Consider the following 21,624-nt stretch of genomic DNA (forward strand, 5'->3'; position numbering starts at 1 on the left):
CTGGCGACTCCGAGCCCCGAGCCCGGCGCCAGGGCAGGCGCGGGAGCGGGGCTCCGCCGCCCGGGGCAGCGGGGCGAGCGGGCCGCCTCGCCGCAGGCCAACGCGATCGGTCCCCGCCGCGCCGCGCCGCGCCTCACGGCGGCGCCTCGCCCGCAGACGCGCAGCGCCTCACGGCGCGGGGGGAGGGGGAGGGGGAGGGGCGCCACCGCCCCCTCACGGCGCCACCGCCCCTCCGCGCGCCCAGGCGGCCCCGCCCCGCTGCCGCCGCCGCCGCCGCCGCGCCTCAGAGCCCGCCGCGCCGCTCCGCTCCGCTCCGCAGCCGAGCCCATGGCCCGCGAGGAGGCGGCGGCCGGCGAGGAGGCGGCGGCGGAGGGCAGCCTGCTGCTGGAGATCGTCGGGTCGCCGCTCAACCTGAGCCTGCTGGGGCTCTGCCTCTTCCTGCTCTACCAGATCCTGCGCGGCGAGCGGCCCGCGGCGCCGGCGGGCGATGCGGACCCGCCGCCGCCGCCCAAGATGCGGCGCCGCGACTTCACGCTGGAGCAGCTGCGGCCCTACGACGGCGTGCGCGACCCGCGCATCCTCATGGCCGTCAACGGCAAGGTCTTCGACGTCACCCGCGCCCGGAAGTTCTACGGGCCCGGTGAGGGCGGCGGGGGCGCGCGGGCCGGGGCCGGGGCCGGAGCCGTGGCCGGGGCCGGGACCGCAGCCGCCCGCCCGCCGCGCTCGGGGCGCCCCCGCCGCCGGAGACGGAGCCGGCAGCGCGGCCGGAGCCGGGCCCCCCCGGCGGCGCGGCCCCCGGCCTCGCTGCCCTGTCGCGATGTGGTGTTGTATGTCGTTACGTATCGTTACTGCGCGGCCGGCGGGCCGGGCGCTTCGGCCGCCTCGTGCCCCCGAGCGAGGCCGCGGAAGCGAGGCGCGCTGGGTGTTTACGTCCCCTTCCCAACCGCCCCGTTGCGTAATATTTATATTAATTCAGATTAAAGCAGCTTCCCATCCGGGCGGCAGGCGGTGCGAGCGAGTGCGAAGGCAGGCAAAGCTTTGCAGGGGCTGGCAGAGCCGCTAAGGACGAGGGGTGGGAGCGCACGTGTGTGAGGCCTTAATTGCTTCCACTAGGTTTTTCGTTTTTAACTGAGGAACTTCGCTGAGGTTTGGTAATTCATACTAGGACCAGTGTGGCGCGGCCACCCGAGCTGCCCGGGTGGCTGGTCTTCACCATAGCGAGCCGCAACTGCTCCTGTGGGACACGGAAAACGTGGCAGGAGGCACCATGTATTTGGGAGCACGATGAGACCGTTGCTTTTGGTCTAGACGTAGACTGGAAAGTGTCGCTGAATAATGCTGGATCGTAACTTTGAGTTCTGCAGTGGGCATGGTGATCTGTGCAGCTGAGCTAGATGCGTGGTTTTGTACCCGTGGCAACAAAAAATCCCCTTAACGCTTTCAAACGTTACCTTCCTTGACAACATTAAAAGCGGCACGTTGTATCTAATTTGGTAATTGCTGAATGGGTCACCATGGTGTTTGGCTGGTTGCTTTTCTCTTTAATGGAGAAGTAAGACTCTTCTTGATGTTTTGTGGAACAGCTTACCCTGGGAAGTGTGGAAGATGCCGTGCTCTTGACAGGTCCCTTAAGAGGAACTTTTAATGTCCAGTTGCAACATGTGATGTCTCCATTTTCAGCTCGTCATGCAAGCAAGTTACTAATTAATGAAGTTTAGCAAGAGTCTGCCTTGATATCTTTGATCTATTGTGAATTGCGTGTTTTGGTCATCTGAGTTCATCTTGCATTTTCAAAGTTTTAGTAGCTGCTGCTTCCAAGTTGGTAGTTTTTTGTCTCTTCCACATTTTCAACACCAAGTCTTGCTTTGGATGCAGCTTGAATGGTTCAGTTCTCTAAGTCAGGAGCAGCTCTTAGAAAGCTTCCATCTCACCTCAGATTTACAAATCCTTCTGTTGTTCCTTTTTCTGCAGATGTGGTTCCTGATCTGTATACTTATTCTTACCCCATCTTTATGTTCCACACACCGTTGTGTGGTTCATTGTCCTGATGTTCCAGCAAACTCAGTATCTCTTTCCATGATTTTGTTTCTTGCCCTGTATCCTCTGTTTTTCTTCTTTATTACAAAGTAGAATAAAACCTAAAAATATTTCAGAAGTTTGAGACACTTCTTGATGCTCAGGTCAGGATAGGAACATGTCATCTGTTTTGGTTTGGGGCCTCTCATCCTGGAAGATGATACATATCTGTCACTTCTGCAATAATGATGCCTGTGTGTTTATTTTAAAGAGGGCCCGTATGGCATTTTTGCTGGAAGAGATGCATCCCGAGGCCTTGCCACTTTCTGCCTGGATAAGGAGGCTCTGAGGGATGACTACGATGACCTCTCTGATCTCAACGCTACACAGCAAGAGACCTTGAGGGACTGGGAATCACAATTCACTTGTAAGCAATTTTAAACCTATTTACAATGAAGTAGCTAACTAGTGTGTAATAACTTTTCTTTTGACTGAGTTAATAATTCAGTATTGCTTATTATCCTAAGTATTAGTAGGATTACTGCAATTTAAAAATTTAAGAGAAATGTCATGTTTGCCCTCTGTGCTCTCCATCCCTCCCCTCTTTACAGAACAGTAGGAGAGACAGAAATACTGTTATAGGAGATCTGTAAGACTACCAAAAAGTTGGCAGGAATTGGAAGCTGAGAGCATGCCTCTGATACAGTTAAGACTCCATCTATAAAGACAATTCAAATTTACTGCTCTGAAAAATGATGATTACGTCCTGTTCAGCCTCTCAGAAATAAGAGTAACATTTTATTTACTACTACTTGTTTTCCTTTGAGTCTTGAAGATTGTTTAAACTAGTCCTTTTCCCCTTTGAGCTCTTGATCTATAACATTTTTATTCCAAATAAATTATGCTGCATGACCTGGCAGGTGGCTGGGTCAGGTCCACCAACAACTGTATCCAGTTGATTTTCTCCCACTAGAAGGTAATCAGGAATGGACAAATGCCACCTCTGTGCTTGCAAGCAGCCTGATCACTACCACACCAGTGACAGACACGCTGGGAGAGGGAGAAAGGCAACTTGATAATTGTTCTAAAATTAACAGAAAAAAGATACTTTCACAGTTGCCTTGTTTTTCTATGCTTAGTATCAAAAGCTTAAAAAAAGGCAATTCCAACTGTTTTGTGAGGTGTGTCTCAACATGTATGTGTATATACATATTTCAAACTTGCTGCTCAAAAAAGAGATATTTTAAACCACAGTTCTGTGGAAATTGCTGTGTTGAGCTTGTACCAAGGGTATGCCCATAGGTATGATGTTTTGGGTTTTTTTTTCCTATCATTGTACCTTACTGATGAAAAATAACTCCTCCATATCTCATGGCCTTTTAGGCCATTGAAGGCCTAAATCAATTGAAGGGATTATTTCTACTCAGATGAGACAGAAAATAAAAATGCCAGTTATTTGTCTTGGTGAAATATCTGTTATATATGGAAGTAGCATAAGCAACAAAAAAAAAAAAGCTTTGTATAGTGGAAATCAGGGGCTTTTTGTTTTTAAATCTAGTGTCCAGTATTAAAGATCGAGTATCAGTGGTTGGAATGGAGCTTTCCCCCACATAATGGCATTAGTGTGTCTCAGTCCTGACCTGATGTGCCCCTACTATTTTGGCTCTCCTCCTGTCTTGAACAAGGCTGTTAATCATGCCACACTGAACGGTTGTTTTATGATGCTAACAAGTATGTCCCAGAGACCAGAACTATGCTACCAAGTATCTGACCTAAACTAGCATTCAAATCTACCTTTCCAAGAGTCAGGCGCCACGACTTCCACAACTGTGAACGCACTCCACTTACTGTGTTTCTAGCAAATTTGACAATTAGTTGCTTTAAATTCTTAGTAATTATAGTAACAATGCTGTTCGGAAATTCCTGCAGTAAGATGCATATTTTTCTTTTGCTGAAGTTGACAGATGGGCAACTTAGCATTGCTCTCAGTTCTTACATGTATATAATCTTGATATTTTTACATGTTCAAAAAGAGATACATAAAATAAGGCAGAAGGCTTACCAGTTGCATAATCAGATAACAGATCCATCTTTATCTTTGTGAGAGAGAGGATCTTTTTTTCTTTCTCACTGAATATTTACAACATACATTGTGAAAAATATAAACCCTTGAAAGTACTGTGTGAATGTACGCCTTGACATTGACAAGAGAAATAATGTAATCCATGATTTTGTTTCTTTAGCTGGATGAGTCACTCATTTTAGATGTGTCTTTATATTCATTCATCTTCTGGCTTAGGCAATAAACTGAGAATTAGATTGTGTTCACTTTGCATGTTTTTTACACCTGTTACAATGTTAATAGTAGTTCAGGTAGTTCCTTTGCTTTTTTTCCTTTTCTCCCATTTGCAACAAGAAGCTCAGAGGTGTTTTATTACAATGCAAGCATTTTGTTAATCCAGGAAACAGATGTGGAAGGTACAAAAAGTATGTGTTCACAGGAGAATAATGACTTGGGATTCTCTTTTTGTTCAATTTTCAGTTAAGTATCACCATGTTGGTAAGCTGCTGAAGGAAGGGGAGGAACCTACTATATACTCTGATGAAGAAGAAAAAAATACTCAAGATGGAAAGAAAGAGTAGAGAATGTAGTGAGGAACAATGCATTTTTGTATCTTAAAGGATCATTTGTAACATTCCATTTCTGTTTTACAAGTTCTAATCGTAAGAATGCTTACAAAAGGTCCAGGGTTACAGCAAATTGCGTTTCTTTTCAAAGGTTTGCTTTTCAAATTCAGTGGTAAACTGGTCAAGATTAAATGTCTGTCTTCCTTTAACCCTGCATAATCTGAAGTATGCACAAAAATTGCTTGTGCAAAAGTAAACTGCAGTTTTTGCAATAAAGGACTATTACTGTTTTTCTTCTGCCACTATTTAGTGCAGAGTAGGTTGAAATCCAAAGCTTTTAATTAACAACCCAGCACTGTGGCCCCAAGCACAAGAGCAACTTCACATGTGTAACCCAAATTCCACTAAATTTGGTTTAGTGTTAGCTTTTGCAGGATCTGGGCATTGGGTTCTAATTCTAATTTCCTTAGAAAAGGGACTATATTTTGTTTGTCCATGAAGCATCATACTCATTTGTAGTGCAGTATAATTCAGTATAATGTCAGATAATTTGTTTTTTTAAGGAGTTAAAAAGAGGCTTACAGATGAAACACTAACTGTTTTTAAAAAAGCTAATAATTTTTGAGAGGTTAAATCACTTGGAGACTTACAAAATTAGTAAGGACTGATGAATACTTGATGTATTCAGTCATGCAGCTGGATTAACATTCTTTGTTTACTTTTAAAGCACATCTAAAGCGTTACAAAGGTTTAGACATTGAGTGTAACTGGGCATCCCCCCAAAAAAGGGACAGCATGAAGTGTGACTCAGCAGAATGACTATTCATTCACGTTTACTCTTAGCAAAACTCTTCTGTGAATTTCAACAAAATAAAATTAAACAGTGAAAATCAGCTGCTATTGATTCTTAGGCCTAGTGTATGTTTTATAAAAAGACTTGCTGGTATGGCATGATTAACAAGTGCTCTTGTACATGCAGCTTTAACTAGCAGAATAACGTTTATGGTCAATGTAACATACAAAATAAAATAACATGGCATAAGCCGTTTCTGTGTCAAGACTTGTTATTTTGGAATATTGCTGTTAAAAAGAAACGGCAAAATCTCATGCATAGCCAGCAACGTTATACCTGGGGGGCCTGATCTTTGAACTACTTCTTACTTGCTCTCTTAGCGCACATCCATGCTTAATAACTAGGTTTGTTCTGACTGTGTAACCAAGTCTGATACCAAAGGGGGCTGGGTAGATGGTTTTGACCAAGGAAAAATGTAAATGTGGTCCTTCCTCATATAAAATACATCTGCAAAACTTTAGCAGGAATTTCAAGGAGAGAACTAACAATTTGCTGATCTCTCATAAGCGTGTTTCTTGTCCAGGTGATTCGTTGTGGGTACCTGTTTGGTATAGTTCTCCTTATCTGGTTTCTCTGGTTCAGCTCTTCTGCTGAGTCACTTCAATTTGGCAACAAGACCAAAATGCTGAACTGAGTCCTAAGTGGGGAAGAGTGTGTGAACTAGGCAAAATTGTTCAAAAGTAGACTGTATTCCATAACAGCAGCACACACGTTAACACAACATGTTAACACAACATGTTAAAGTGCCTGAGACCATCTGTGGTGAGAACTGATGACTTTCCCTCAGTCCTAACACTTTCATGGCATTTTGTCTTTTGGTCACGCTGGGCCTTCAAATGAAGAGTGCAGTTATTTGGGCCAGATAACTTGCATAAAGTGTTACTGTATGAACTACCTAATGAAGGTCTAGAGACAAATGTGAAATTAGTCATGACCTTTGTGTTGCTGTTTTATTTTTAGAGACGTTTATACTCTTTGCAAACTACTTCTAATGGTTTTACCTCAAATCAGAAATGTGCTTTTATTTGTTTAAGGCAGAAAATAAAATTAGTCTTGCATACTTGTGGTGTTTGTTTTTATTTATCGCAACTAAATGTGATGCTTAATCCTCTCACAGTGTTTCAAATTTTAGATAGTCTTTCTCCAGACTGTCCTACTTGCATTATCCAAAGCATAGATTGAGTATATGTTCAAGCTGAATGCCTGCAAATGTGGTTCTGCAGTATACTAACTTTAAGCTGAACACTAAATGTAAAATTTGCTCAGTTTCTATAAAATACATTTTTCTGTTGCAAAGACAGAGTTAGGCATAAGTAACTGCTAACACTGCAGAGCAAAACCTGGTGCTTTGGAAGGCTGTGATGTAGTGGAACAAGGCTAGGCTGTTATCTACCCTTCAGTGGACCCAATAGTCTGGCTCCTAAATTAGTTCATAAGGTATCCTGAGGAACTGAATGTTATTTTAAGTATTAATCCGTATGTTACCAAATGAAGATTGTTATCCATCACACAAAGACTAGAACAAGTGAAATGGCAGACTACACAGAAAACTGTGTAAAGTAACACAAGACAAAGCTTAACATTAAGCATGCATTTCTCCTGGGGAAGAAGTATTATGCTTTGGATAAGACCACTACTTTTCCTGAGAAGACAACATTTATTGTGAAAGGGGAAGGTGTGAGCCATTTCATGAAGTGTTGCAGAAAATGAACATCTTCTAGCCTGCTTTTGCTCTTTGTTCATTGCAACGTGATCCCTTTCTTTAACAGTGACCGGTTGCAATGACTAAGCACAAAGAACCATGCCGGGTAGCTTAACAGATTATGCATTAACCAAGTAGAACATGATGAAAACAAAGAGCAGAGACTCTCAGCAGTCTCCCGCATCTGAAGTGCCAAACACCAGTGACTGTGCATGTTACGTAGGCATACCTGAGGAGCTCTAGGACAAATGAAAACAATCTCATTTCCAACCAGTTGTGGCTTACTGTGAACTGCTTTGTAAAACTCAGAAATGTCCTTAATCTGGACTCTACCTGCTGTTAATTATCTTTACTAGCTCTTCTATCTGTTTCAGTCATATAAAAAATAGTTCAGGAATAAATGATTATGATAAGAGTTATGTAAGTGGTTTTACTAAAGGTGAGGTAAAAGGTGAGGTATTTCTATGCATTGTCTGGAATCACTGAATTAAGAAGAAAGGGCTTTATAATTGCAGTATTATTGTATTTCAAGCAGACGAACCAGTATAATAATGGGCATTGTGTATTTCTGCTTGAAAAACAACTTATGGGATTTTAACTCAGGATTTTGACTTTAGCATTCTGAGTAAGGTACAATGAACCAACAAAGCATTGCAGCTAACGAAGCTTAGATCAGGCAGCTCTCCTGAGTAGACTTACATTCTTACTACCTCTGTTAAGCATTTTCATTAGTTCTGTACCTAAAGACAGAAAAGCAACAAACTCTTGAAACATCAGCTGAGTACAACAGCATAAGCACAGTGAAAATAAGGAAAGATGTGAAAATATGCAAGGAATATTATACATTTCTGCTACTGAGCTATTTGCTGCTTTTAATGCATCTTTTCACATATTAAATGTTCAAATTACATATAACTTTATTCTTTACATTTCATAATTGAGATGTGATGTTTATTCCTGAGCACTATGGAAGCTTAATCTATGAAGCTATGTATTTAAAGAGTTTTACAACAAACTGTTAGATGCATCTTTAAAGATATGCTTTCAGTATAATAAACAAAATTACACCAAACAGTCCAGCAAATGGAAGGACGGGGCTCAAATTAAGTGTACAGGTAAGAAAAGTGAGGAATTAAAATACCTGAGAATAGGTTCTAAATAATGCCACCTATAAACAGAAAGGAAACACAGAAGTTATATTTCAGCATGAAGATTACACTGGTATCTCACAAAGCGTGCATGTTTTATTCACTAACACAAGGTTTTACACTGGATGAGGACTTGGAGATAGAGGATTTGCTTTATTAATTTCAATAATATAGGTGAACGCAAGAAGCAATTACAGAATCGGTGTATTTATTTGTTACTGAATATTGTGACAACGTTGGGAAAAAAAAAAAAACACCGGAAATTTACACTGAAGGAAATCTTTAGTTCCTGCTCCCTTAGATAAAAAAGAACCACTTCCTCACCTGCAAGTGAAAGACCGTCTCATGGGAAATGCATATTTATGCACACAGAACTGTCTAGAGATCGGAGGGGGAAGTTTTGTCCTTTTTTTTTTAAATCTGTAAATATTGCATAGAGAAAAACACCCTTGGTATGTCATATCGGTGCAACTGAAACATTTTACACGGTCAACAAATACAATAGTTGATCTTCATTACAACTGTATAAAATACTAAAAAGCAGACTAAAGACGGGCATAGTTGTTCTCCAAAATAGTCAGAAAATATTTTTGTCAAGAAAATAAGATCTTTTTAGATAAAAGTAATAGATTAACAGTACTTTGTCTAAGTAGCAACCATTTGTCATTCATGATCCTGAAAAGGCACTCAACATCTGAACATGTGGACAGAGAAGACAGATAAAGCCTGGCTTAGAAGCCTGTAGGAAACACCAATATCAAACACAGTAGGGGAAAACCAATCTACCATGAACAATTACAAACTTCTTTTATTACTATTTATTAGAGCAGAAGTTACAAACATGGGTAAGATACTGTATAATGAAGGCAATATCATCACATTAATTTAGTATATTGACATGTAATAAATAAAGCATACTAAAATGAAAGCTAAAATAATCAGTGTATTCAACTTAGAACTGGTCCATCTATATCTTCCTAAGGGACTTTGTCCAAAAGCAATTGTGGCTGTCCTCTAAATATAGCCAGCTGAATAAATATGGATTTAACTCAAGCTCCTAGACTGCGTTTTCACATTTTCACCTCCATGCAGCAGAAATTTAACAATATTCGACATTTCCTTTGGAAATTATTTGTCGGCTAACTCATACTAAATAGCTATCTCACTGCATGTGCCTTCAAAGGGGCACATTTTTGAAATCTTGTGAACAAATTTTCAACCTGCATATATGGGCAGGCTGTCAACATGCTGACAAGCATTCCCCTTTCACTGTCCAACATTCAGAGCTTTGCTTAGACTGTCCTCATTCAGATTCCCAGAAGCACTAAATCCAGCACAAATTTAGTGAAATCAACCCTCCCAAAGACCAGCAAGTTTTTGGAAACATCTCTAGAATTGTAAATAGAAAATAAATACTTTTCCAGTGTGGGTTTTACAGATTTTTTTTTCATATTTGGAAATCCATTATTCCTCAATGAGTGAGTATAAATGTCCCCCACATCTCACAGTCCCACTATTTTAACAAGCTGATTGAGGAGGCACTTTGTAATGCTTGCTCTAAGATATACATACCTATGTTTTTTTCCAATGACTCATTACTACCAAAAACTGTAACTTTGATATTTACATTGTACCCTAGATTTAATTTGGGTAGAACTCCAAGATATCAAACTGTTACTTTTCAAATTCTTAGCAACTGGTCCACAAAAGTTTGCCTGGCCCTGGGGAACTTTTTGGTCCTTTGTTGTCCGGAAGGCAGATAAAGATTCTCATATTGTGGCTCACTGCACCAGTCAGATTATTCTGCTCCTCCATACAGAAGGAATTATCTAAGGAAAAAAAGCCCCAATATTTCAGATAACTTTTAATGACTAAAGGACTTACTTTCTCCCATTTCTGTGAGTAAGCTTAAGAGCTATTACATAGTAGCTGTTCAGCATCCTCTTCCAGGTTCTGCTCCACAGAAAGTATCTGAGCAGGGGTTGGTCTGAATTATCTCAAGAGGAAAAAGAGGGCATCCTCTGACATCAGCATCCATCTCTCTTCTCAATATTAATTTCCTCTCATCTCCTGTAGATAAGTATATGTAAAAGTTATTTGAAATGAGTTTGTCAGGAGGAAAAAAAAAAAAAGAAGAAGAAAAGGACATAGGCAGGTAGCTGCAAGGTAGCTGCCACTGAATTGAAAACGTAGTAAATTGAGACAGGGCTGTGAGGAACAATATCCAGAAACGTAGTAATCCTGTATGGAGATCAGATGATCGCCTATATAAAAACTCACTCACTTCAGACAGTACTTCCCACCCAGAAGTACCACATATAGAGTTGCCATCTACTAATCTTTTCCAAAGTTGCTTAACTCCCAACCAATACATTAGCTCAGCATATTATTTTGAGCACTATAACTCCGGCGTATATTTTGCCCTTTTAAAACATGCCAGGTTGTTAGCATGCATGTTATTAACAGAATAACCATCTATCTGTCAATGCATATGAGAGGGGTTTTGCTATCCAACTGAGTGGAAAAATACAACTTTTCAACTGTAGCTGCTCAGTGTTTCTTGCTAAACTGACAATTAAAGGTTTTGTAGAGCAGTCGCACCCTTTTTACACCATGTTTACATGTTTTGAAACTTTTTAGAACACTTACCACAAATCACTGAAAGAAGAACTAACCTCACCTGCCAGAAACCTATGCCTATCAAGTTCAGAAGCCTTGGCTCTGATATCCCTCCTTCTCACCTGCCCTCTGGAGGGTCCCCTGAAGTGGCGAGCCATCACTAGGGGTAACATCTTCTGGTGCTGCTGTCACTGGGTGAAGTGTTTTGAATTTCATTTTGTTGTGGAACATTTTGTTACATTTTCTTTGTATCTTTCTGAATGACTCCAGCTGTATGCAACTGTCTGTCTCTGAAAAGCCATATTCATCAGTTAAAAGATTAGAAGAAAGCTTTTTTCTCTTTTTCTTCTTTTTGCGAGCATTTCTCTCCTCTTCCCTGGATTGTCTCTCACTTTTCTGTCCTTCATGTCTTAATTTACTACTAGACCGCTTGCATGATTTTTTAAGCTTGTGTTCACACTGCCTTGCCAATCCCTCACGGGCAGAATTAGAACAGAAGCTACATTTGCTGCATTCCTTTTCTTGACCTTCCAGGGCTACATTTTTAACATAAACCAGTAATTTTCTCTCCCCCTCTCCTGGGAGCAAGCACCCTTTATTACAATTGCTGTGAATTTCTTCACACTTTCTCTCTGTTCTCTTCATTGAACCACTATGTGCCTCACCAAAGTACTCTGAGTCACTGATCTCTTCCAACAAATCCTTTAATTTGTAAGCAGATCTACACATTTTGTATGGTACAGTAACTTCATCTCTACTGTCTTCTAGTTTGAATTCCTTATCATGACTAACAGTAGTGCCATCCAAAAAACGATTCAGTCCAGCATGTGGTAAGTTATCAACAGCGAGTGAGTCATTCCTCTGTACTTGCAATTTTTTTGCAAGCCTACTCGCACAGGTCTTGTTTTTCAACACTGTGTCTGTTGATTCAAATTCCCCAACTGTGATCACCAGTCTATAATTATCATCTCTACTACAATTTCTCTTGTTGAGGTTTTGCACAAGACTCACTTCTCTGAAGTGCTGACCATGTTTGTTACTCAAGCTGATCTGAAAACCACTATCATCATCAGACACCACTCTCTTCCACCAGGACTTGCTCGCAGTGCTTTTTGGCTCTAAGCAAACGCGTGCATAGCTCGGTGTCCGATAGTAGTTTAATAAATAATGGATAAATTCATCAGTCTCATACACCTTTTGCTTTTTGCAGCCGTCTTCATCAGACACTGTCTGCGTGTGAACTACATTCAATGTTGGGTAGTCCCTTCTATCGAGAGATTCGATGACCTTGCAGTCTTGCGTAACTGTAATCAGTAAAGATCCACAGCCAAAGGAGTTGTATGCATCTCTGCCCGTCAATCTGTCAGAACTCGGGGCTCTACTGGGATCATTTAAAATTGTCCTGACTATATGACAGGTGGACGCACACAAGTTAGTCACATCCCCTTCCTCACTACATAAGGTGCTACCTTTTGGGGTTAACTGACACGTAAACTCTTCCTTATGTTTCAACTCTTTGTGCGTATGGCAATGGGAGTTTATCTCTTCCTGATGTATGTCTTTTAATGCTGTTTCAGGAAAAGAATCGTCCTTCCTTAGGCCCAACGAAGGATCCACTTTTTGACTTGCCAACTGTGCAAAATCCTTTAAATAAAAATCAGGAAAATGATTATGTACATTTATTGAGAACAGAGAACTATAAAGAGCTAAACTGCAAACTCATAAATATGCAGCTCTACAGTCAGAAAAATTATACCAGTATAATTGAGGGATAAATTTGGCTTAATTCAGAGCTTGATCATACAATCTCACTATTCCTAAGACGGAACTAAAGATGTCCTCTCAGAAGGCTGCGTTCTTAACTAAGGTAGTCGTCCTTTCAACCAATTCATCTGTCTCACTGCAATCGCATAAGAAAGTTTTTATTTTTTATTTGATTATAGCATCACAGCGTGTTGCACACAACAGTAAAATTATTGCACTTTTATAGCTAGAATATTTTATTAAGAATAATTAAATTGTTTTATTATACACTATTTTAATGGCTCCAAATACAACCAATCTAAAGCTTTCCAAGTGATGAAACCAAGGAAATAAAAGTTTATTAAACACATCACTTTCACAATTAAGTCATCCAATGTCAGATGTTATGAGGCCCTAAAATTCATGCAGAACAGCAAGGGTAGCCTCTGACTTCAACTCTTCGTGAATTAGTCTTTTAAAAATTGTAAACTTTAAGGATTGGGGAAAAACATCTGCTTGTTAAAAGCTGCTAGCAAGTTTTGCTTTAGCAAATAGTGAAAACAAAGTCATGTTAGCACCCCTGAGCTTTCATTTAAAACATTTTTTTTGAGCCCAAAGGACTAAAACAAGCCTCCAGTCATGAATCTATGTGCAAAACACTCAAATTTTTATCACTCTTTTGCTGACTTTCTCAAGGCATTAGCTGAATGAAACTGAGATAAAACTGACAGCTTATTGTTAGCTGCAAAAGAGAGACTACTAGAAATGAAAATGGCATAATTCGTATCAATTTAATTCTGTTCCTTGCAGACCTGAGACCAAACCAGCAGAGATACTGTCCTTCTGCATCCCCTCCCCCAAACTCCCTGTTTGCAGCATTGGACCAAGACTAACAGAGCTGATACAGTCCTTCCATCCTTATTCCTACTCAGCAATGACAAGCCCCCCAACATGTATCAAAGACAGAATTTTCTGGGCGATATCCCAGTACCTTTCCTCTCAGGGCAAGTTGTCTCAAGACCCAGACCTCAGGACTTCTTAGTGTTCAGTCAGCCCCAAGGCATTCTTTTTATTAGCATCAAGACACCAAAATCTGGTGAATTCTTCAAGTATTAATAAATATCCTTCAAACTTAAAAATATTTTTCAAAATATTCTTACTTTCACTCGGTTTAACAGCACTGTAAGCAGTCTGACAGACTCCACTCTTCTCTGAGCTAGCAGGGATTTCCTTTCTTCCCATTCAGGCATATTCTCTGGCCACTGCTGTTCTTCAGCTGGTACCTTCTGCTGCTTTTGGGGATGTTTTTCATCTCGATCTATCTGTCTCTCTTCTCTCCTCTGGAGCTTAGCTTTCTCTTTTCTCTCTTGAACCTCTTTTTCATCACCACGTCTTCTTCTAGGTAATTATCAATAGAGGACAATTTAGATGACACTTGTTTTACATTTTGAGTCTTGGGGGATCAGATGTAGGTCTTTGAAGTGCTAATAGTAAGCAACCAGTCACCAAGAATCCATATGCTGCTAACAAGAAATCTTGGTTTCTAGAATAACACAGCATGTTAAAAACATGTTTTAAAAAAAAAAAAAAAAAGCAAGCAAACATGGCACACAAGTGACACATCCAACTGATGCACACATTTAGAAAGTTCTTTACTTTCTCTCTTCAAATGCTTCATATTCTAGGGTTTTCATTACAAGCAGTCTCAAGAAGACAGATTCAATTATTATCTTTTCTTCAAGGACACAACTGGAGACCGATCATTTGGACCTAATTCTTAAGTTAACAAATTTCCCCTATAGATTAGCATGAGGGTGCCATTTAAGAGACATTACAGGATTATCTCCACTATCCTGAAAATTCCAGTTGAAGCTGTTGGAAGCCTTGCCCTGTAGAAGACAGATCTACTATACAACCAACATGCCATGTCACAGAAAATTCCAGGATATTCTACACGCATGTTTAAAAATATATATTAAGTCATTGAATATGAAGATATAAAGGAACAACAGAAAAATAGTAATGCTTTCAGAGATCTAGCATTTGAGTTGCTATATGCAGCATTGTAAAATTTTCTCCCCCCCCCTTTTTTTTTTTTTTAAAGAGATGTAGGTGTGTAACTCAATTGATTACCAGTGACAGTTTAGGATGCAATCCAAACATACTCTCTATAGAATTAAAACCTCAACATACTACTATTACTCATACACAAGATTTAAAAACACTGTCCTGTGTTACAACAATAATGAAAAACAACACATAGAATGGGATAGAAGACAGGCTGGAAAAGCATTCATTTCTACCTTTGGACCTTCCAGTCAACTGGGAGGCACATAGAAATGCGTATCACATTAATTTTACTTTAGGGCATAACGACATAAATTTTTCATGTTACAGCACAGGACAATACAAAAATCCCACTTCCAGAATCTTAAGCAATCAAGCCTCACAGCAGCTGGAGAGCAACAGTTCTCAGATTTCACTCCAGGCCCACAGAATAATCCAGGCTGGAAGGGATCTCAGGATGTCTCCAGTCCAACTTCTTTCTCATAACCCTTCATCTAATGCCTTGCTACCGAATTATCATGCTGCTTCCTTTCTTCCTACAGTAAGACATGAATTAGGAACTGTGTACAGTAACGCTTCAGGTTCTCTGACTCATGTTTCCTCGAAGCCTGGATTTTTATAGTAGCCACTCTTCTGGATTTTACTGGCAAGGAAATAGTGTAATAAATCTCAAGAAAATGGGACACTTAAAAATACATTCTCACCTTTCAACCACCTCTCCTTCTTTTCCCCTTTTTCGTTCGTGGTCTTGTTCTTGCAGCTTTAGTCTTTCCAGACTTCTCTCTTTTATGCTCCTTCACTAAAATGTCTGGTTCTATCAAAAGTTACCTGTCACAGAAGAAACAGAATCAAACTTACCAGTCCAGTTTGGCATGTATTTATACAAGCAAAGACAACCTACAGAAATGAGAGAGACCCCAGGTGACTAACACATACTGCTACACCCACGGGAATTTCCTGGTGCCCAGGCACACTAGAACATGTCTTCTGAAGTTCACACCGAGAGTTGTCAATCAAGCTCAAACACCCCACTCACAAATGTCACCTTCTGCTGTGACATCAGGGGCTCACAAGCTGACACCATGCCTTTGGCTGCAACCTGTTTCTGGCATGCTCTTCTGGGGACTCAAAGTTCAGTATTTTCAGCAGAGAGTTCCTAGATGGTGAATTTATGCAGTTCTTCTATCAAAACTAGAGTTCACTTACTTTCAGAGCAATATCTTTTGGATCAAATGTTTGCTTACCTAATAAAACTGATTGATAAATGCAGCACACATCAACGTAATTCATTTCAAATGCCCAGATGTGAGCACATTAAAAAAAAAAAAAAAAAAAAAAGGCATTCAAGTAAATTGCATCTTGGTGCATCTACCCTGGAAAAATATGTAATGTGAAGTGTTATTTCCATCACAGAGGAATATTTCAGGGTCACAGTTTAGAAATTATCCACTGGACAAAATACTGGAACAGGGTACATCCTAATAAGTACTTACTGAGATTAACAATTATGCTACTGAAATGAATCTTGCAGATTACAAGGCTTTTTTTATAATGTCATACCAAGCACAGCACTTAAATGGATTCATCCCTCAACATAATTAAGCAAATAAGGTGCTGAGAAGACAAAGGATACCCTTTACTAGCTGAGATCCAATCACCTAAAATTAGGTGATAAAAATTAGGTGTTGCTGATACTTCATGTTAAACGAGAAACAAAGTATCTTTCAAAGAGTCTCTCTAACTCCCAAGCCGCTCTCTCAATTTCAGTGCCCATCAAACCAAAAACACTTACAACCTTTAACTTATCCACACCAATTTTTCAGGAAATCAGAAAGTAAAACGCCATCTTCAGATTAAAGGACTGAAAACTTCAAAGTTTGCAGTGAGAGATTAAAATAAATAAATATATATATATATGTATGTGTGTGTATATATATATATATACACAACCCAATATTAGTACACACAAACTGAAGTCTTTACATAAATAAATAGACCAAACTGGTGTTTCACACCCGTCAAGGCTAAGAAATGTGATGTCCCTCATTATGACCGTGGAGCACAGATACACCACAGCTTTGCTGACTAAGTAGCGCACCAAAGGGTGGCCAGTTGCTGAAGCAGCATACCCACATCCTATCCTAAAGGACACTCTCCAACTGTAAATTCCCAAAGCAAACATCCTTTGCTTAACCATCCTACCCTAGTTAGTAGATCGCCTAGTTTCAATAAACAAAATCTTTCGTCACTTGTTGAAGCAGATTTTGAAAACGCAGGACACCCACAGGGTTCTCAAAGACTGGCTGATTCAGAGACTTTTTGGCTAGAATTTACCCAGCAGTTCCTAGCCAGATAAAAACTGATACAGTTTTTATCATGATACACTTGGAAAATCAGCAGCATCCAAAGATATAACTTCTGATGCTTTTTACCTTTGTGTTACAAGGCCATTTTTCCATCATCCCTTTTAAGCATCGGCTTCATTCCCACAGGGAGTACATAGTTTTCACAAAAGCTGCATACTCTTGGTACTGTACAAGGCTTTAAAAGCCTGTAGACCTCCAAAAGTGAAATTCTGTATACTTCCTTCCATTCTTTCTTCTCTGTAAGGTTCAAACATAGGAATATCTATGTTCTTAGTCTTTCTAAAATTTTCAAATACCACCTTAAAGCATCTTCCCTTGGCTTTTCACTAGTTGATCTCTTTAATGCAAACCACTTGCCTGACAGCCCTTCAAAATGAAGGCAGTCAGGAACACCATCACCTTGTTCAGTATCGTCTTTACCCATCACCTCTCTTTTACTCAAAAAAGATGCCCGCTCTTATTCAGTTTAAAGGTCAGCATGTGCTTCAGAAGCCATCACTTTCAAGCCATCTGTAAAACCACTTAGCTTTATCACCTTTCCAGGCAGTTTTTCCTTAAGCGTGAGGATCAAACTTTCAGTTTCTGCCTCTCCCTCAAATGAGCGGGTGAAATCTGGACAAGCCATGTTTTTCAGCTTGTCCGTCGCTCCCCCCTGAGAGATTCTGGACAACGTGGGAACACCACACTGACAGGCAGTTTGGCTCCTGGCTCAAGGTACAGATGCTGAGAACCACAAAGCTCCACGGTTGTGGAGTTATCACACAATACAGTGAATGCCAGTGTCTCTAAAGCCCTTTAGGAAAAAAATAAAACTCCTTTAAGCTAAACGCTAAGGAATAGTAAATGTAATGTTTCACACCTGAGAATTTTTTTTTTTTTTTAAAAGAGTACTCAACTTCCTCATATGATAATGTCATTTAACATTAAATTCAACTTCCAAAAAAACTTATACCAAATGTAAATCTCTACTGCCTAAAGCTCTACTGTTTTTATACTGAAACTTTGCTGTAAACTAAGCCCTTTATTCAATCCCTGGAAGAGCCATACAACATTTACAGAGGTAAAAAAAAGAACCCAAAAAAAGAACTACTTTGCTTACGTGCTCTTTATCACTTTATGTAATTTGTCACAGCTTAACATCTGTATACTTCAGAAAGAGACATTGATCATCAGAATTGGTATACAATAAACCTTTCCCACTTTCAGGAAAGATTGATTTATTTTCAGTAATGTTTTCCAAAAAAGCTTGAAACCAGTCTATGTGTATTTTTTGCACCTTCCAGTTCTTTATCATTCAGTCAGGAGACCCTATTCCTAACATCATCTAGGGCCCTCCACCTGCTACACAACCGAAAGTTGTCCGTCACTTAAATCTTCCTTCACTTGCGTCCTTGCACCATCATGGCTACAATTGCATTCCTACTGCTGCAATAAACTATCTAAAAGCAAGTCCAAAATTCTCTTCACAGAACCGCCTGTAAGTAAATGATAGTGGTTTGGCAGTGCAGTACCATTACCATTGCTCCTCCCCGCTCCTCTTCACGGCCAGGAGCCTTTCAAGTATCCGAAACGTCTTTGTCATCAGATGACCGTGTACAAAGCAACAGAATTATTTACTGGCTGATCCACTGAGGCTTGCTGCTCAGCAACATGGCCATTTGGAATCAACCCTGACATATTAATACACTGCTAGATGAATTTTATATTTTAACTGTGCCAGCCGATAAACCACGAGGAATCTGACACTCTGCCCCGTTACCAATTATTTCCTTATAGCCCTTCTGCCACGTTTATAACATTAGGAACACACTTGCCCTTGCACTACTAACTATGATAACTGAAGGCTCAACCGTCCTTTGTTACCTGCATGTCTGTCTTCTGTGATCACATATTCTGATAACCTTGATATTTCCTTCAAAACAAGGTGTTATTTCAACGTAGAAGAAGAAACCAAGTGTAACATTAAAACAGTATGCACTGGAAACAAATGAGGTAGGCAACCAAAAAATGCTCTTATATTCAAGATACAGACCTGGGACACTACAGATCTGTGATCAGTTCCCAGCTCTGTTGAGGAAACCTTGAGAAGCCCAATCACTTTTTATGCTTCAGGGTCCTAAAACATTGTGGTCTTTCAGAACAGATTCAAGCTGATTAGGAGCAGAACAGACAACCAGCTCACTTGTGCTGCCTGTACTGCGACCCTACCGCGGTTACATGGTACTGAACCATTGTATTTGGCTAAAGCATCTCTTCCAAGAAAGCACCTGGTCTTGATTTGAAAACACCGGGATATGAAAATCTGCCACTTCTCATGGGCAGTTTGTTCCATTTCTTAGTCACATTCACCTTAAAAAAAAAGTTCCCTGTTTCCAGTTTGAAATGGAAGCCACTTCCAGTCATTGATTCTGCCCAAGTCTTCCTCCGTTAGATTCACATCCTATTAGCATCTAGGTTTTGTTATATGCTGTAATTCAGCACATAACCTCTCAACCATCTTTTTGATATAAAATACATAGTTTGAGCTCTTTAAGAACTCTCTCATGGTCTCGCATCATAAGGCACTTTCTCCAACCCGTGAGTAATTTTTGTCTCAATATTCTAACACTTTCCAACTTTAAAACATATGAACTCTAAGACCACACACAGTATTAACTTGATCAATGCCATACACAGAGAAGAACTAACTCCTTCCAACCTACTCTCTATTCCATTCCCACTTAAAGACACCCCCCAAAACACTGCAGTGGAAACTCAAGTTGTTGCTAACATGTTACAGTAACCCTTTCATAGCCTCAAGGAAAGCCACAAAGATAAACCAGTAATTTATTTGAATATGAAATCGATTTTTCTAAATATCTATACAGCCTTTTCCATATCTAATTAATTATCTTCTAACATCCTAACATGCCACTTAAGTTCATACTTTAAAACAAAATCAGACTCTAAGTAATCATTAGCAGCCTGACAATATTTAACATAAAGTACAATATATAACACGAAACCCATATAGCTTATATGAGTAAAATGCAATTAGTAAGAAAAATTTTATCCCAAAGGTGCCACTCGTATTTTCTCGCAGTACTGCTAGCTTAAACGGCCCTTAGCACCCCCAGTTCCCCGTCTGGCCACTCATTCCCGGCCCTGAGCCACCACAACCGTTTCTGAGACTATGCCATCAACTGGGTCAGGAAAGTGATCCAGCTGTGAGGAGAAAAAAAAATATATATATATATACACATATATATATATATAAAGTCTCCATCGTATCGGCCAGGTGAGCCTTGGGGCAGTTCGGTCCCTGCTGATCACACGGCCCAGCCGCACAGCGCTGCCGCTCGGCTGCAGGCGGGCGGGAGGCAGAGAAGACACCTTAATTCTGCCGGGGGGGCACGCGAGAACCCCCGGCAAGCGGCGGCTGGGCCGGGGTACGTACCCGGCTGCAGCAGCACAGGGGTTCACCGCGCAGGGAAATCGCTTACCCGAGGCAGGCACTCGGTGACACGTTTTAAACGAGAGGTCCGAACGCGCTCCCATTTTTAACAGACAGGAGGGGTCCCGCCAGCTCGCCCCGGGCACAGCGAGGCGCGGAGGGCGACGGCCAGAAGCGCCGCCGCTCGCGCAGCGCTGCAGCAGAAGGGGCCCCAGGGCCGCGCGTAGCGCAGGAAGCCTTGAGGGGCGGCGGAAACCAAGCGCCCAAACCGCCGAGGAGCCGCGCAGCCGGGCAGCGCAGGCCCCGAGCGGCGGCCCCGGCCCGGCCCGGCCCCGCGGCGCCTCCCCGCCGCTGCCGAGGGCGGAGGCGGCGCGCGCGAGGCCGGACAGCGGCCGCCGCCGGGAGGCGGTTACGCCCCGCGGCGGGCTCGCCCGCTCCGCGGCCGCGGGCGGCGCAGGCCCCGGCGGCGCCGGGCGCAGCGGGAGCCCCGAGGCCGCCGCCGCGCTCCCCTCACAGGCCCAACGGCCGCTCCGCGCGCTGGCGGCGGCCCCCCGCTCCGCAGGCCCCCTCCGCCGCGCCCCCCGCCCCGCCGCGGCCCCGCGGGCCGGCGCAGGCCGCGGCGGGCCGGCTCCCTTACCCCTCCGGCCGCCGCCGCCGCCACCGCTGGGCGCACACACTTCCGGGCGCCCCTTCCCGCCGCCGCCCCCCGGGGCGGAGCGCGGCGCACGCCGGGCCGCGGCGCGGCGGGGAGGGGGGAGCTGCCGCTCGGGGCGGCCCCCTGCCCGCGGCGCTGGCGGCGGGGGCGCTGGGGCGGCGGGGGCCATCTTGTGCCCGCCAGAGGCGGCGGGAGCTGCCCGCGCCCGGCTGCGGTGCCCCGGCCCCCGGGGGCGACGTTGTTCGCGGTTTAGAGCTCGTTCGTGAGGGAAAATCGATCCCCAAAAACCGGGGCCCGGGCTGAACCCCAGCAGTGGGGCCGGGGAGTGGCCGGCCGGTGCTGCCCTGGCCCCGACGGGGGTCCCAGGGGGTCCCCTGCCCGCCTGCTGTGCGGC

General features: G+C 42.4%; 2 protein-coding genes across 8 annotated transcripts; one reads left to right on the forward strand and one right to left on the reverse strand.

Annotated features, from left to right (window-relative positions):
* Positions 1–263: 263 nt before the first annotated feature.
* Positions 264–6,557, forward strand: PGRMC1 (progesterone receptor membrane component 1). Its single transcript, XM_067304233.1, has 3 exons — positions 264–640; positions 2,288–2,443; positions 4,559–6,557. Exons 1-3 carry the CDS (start codon positions 328–330, stop codon positions 4,657–4,659), a joined length of 570 nt encoding a protein of 189 aa, XP_067160334.1. The 5' UTR covers positions 264–327; the 3' UTR covers positions 4,660–6,557.
* A 1,487-nt stretch (positions 6,558–8,044) lies between these two features.
* Positions 8,045–21,279, reverse strand: LOC106487532 (A-kinase anchor protein 17B-like). 7 transcript variants are annotated; one of them, XM_067304238.1, is made up of 6 exons: positions 20,625–20,858; positions 15,481–15,604; positions 13,870–14,107; positions 11,089–12,610; positions 10,232–10,417; positions 8,045–9,041 (listed from the first exon to the last, which is right to left on the reverse strand). In XM_067304238.1, the coding sequence occupies exons 3-5, from the start codon at positions 13,957–13,959 to the stop codon at positions 10,281–10,283; spliced, it is 1,749 nt and encodes a 582-aa protein (XP_067160339.1). In that variant the 5' UTR covers positions 13,960–14,107; positions 15,481–15,604; positions 20,625–20,858; the 3' UTR covers positions 8,045–9,041; positions 10,232–10,280. The 7 variants fall into 7 exon arrangements, 5 of the variants coding, with proteins under 5 accessions (XP_067160339.1, XP_067160338.1, XP_067160336.1 ...); XM_067304237.1 differs by having other exon boundaries at positions 8,481–10,176; positions 10,270–10,417; XR_010885551.1 differs by having other exon boundaries at positions 8,481–10,417; positions 11,089–11,256.
* Positions 21,280–21,624: the final 345 nt, after the last annotated feature.

The sequence above is a fragment of the Apteryx mantelli genome, chromosome 13, assembly GCF_036417845.1.
Source record: "Apteryx mantelli isolate bAptMan1 chromosome 13, bAptMan1.hap1, whole genome shotgun sequence".
NCBI lineage: Eukaryota > Metazoa > Chordata > Aves > Apterygiformes > Apterygidae > Apteryx > Apteryx mantelli.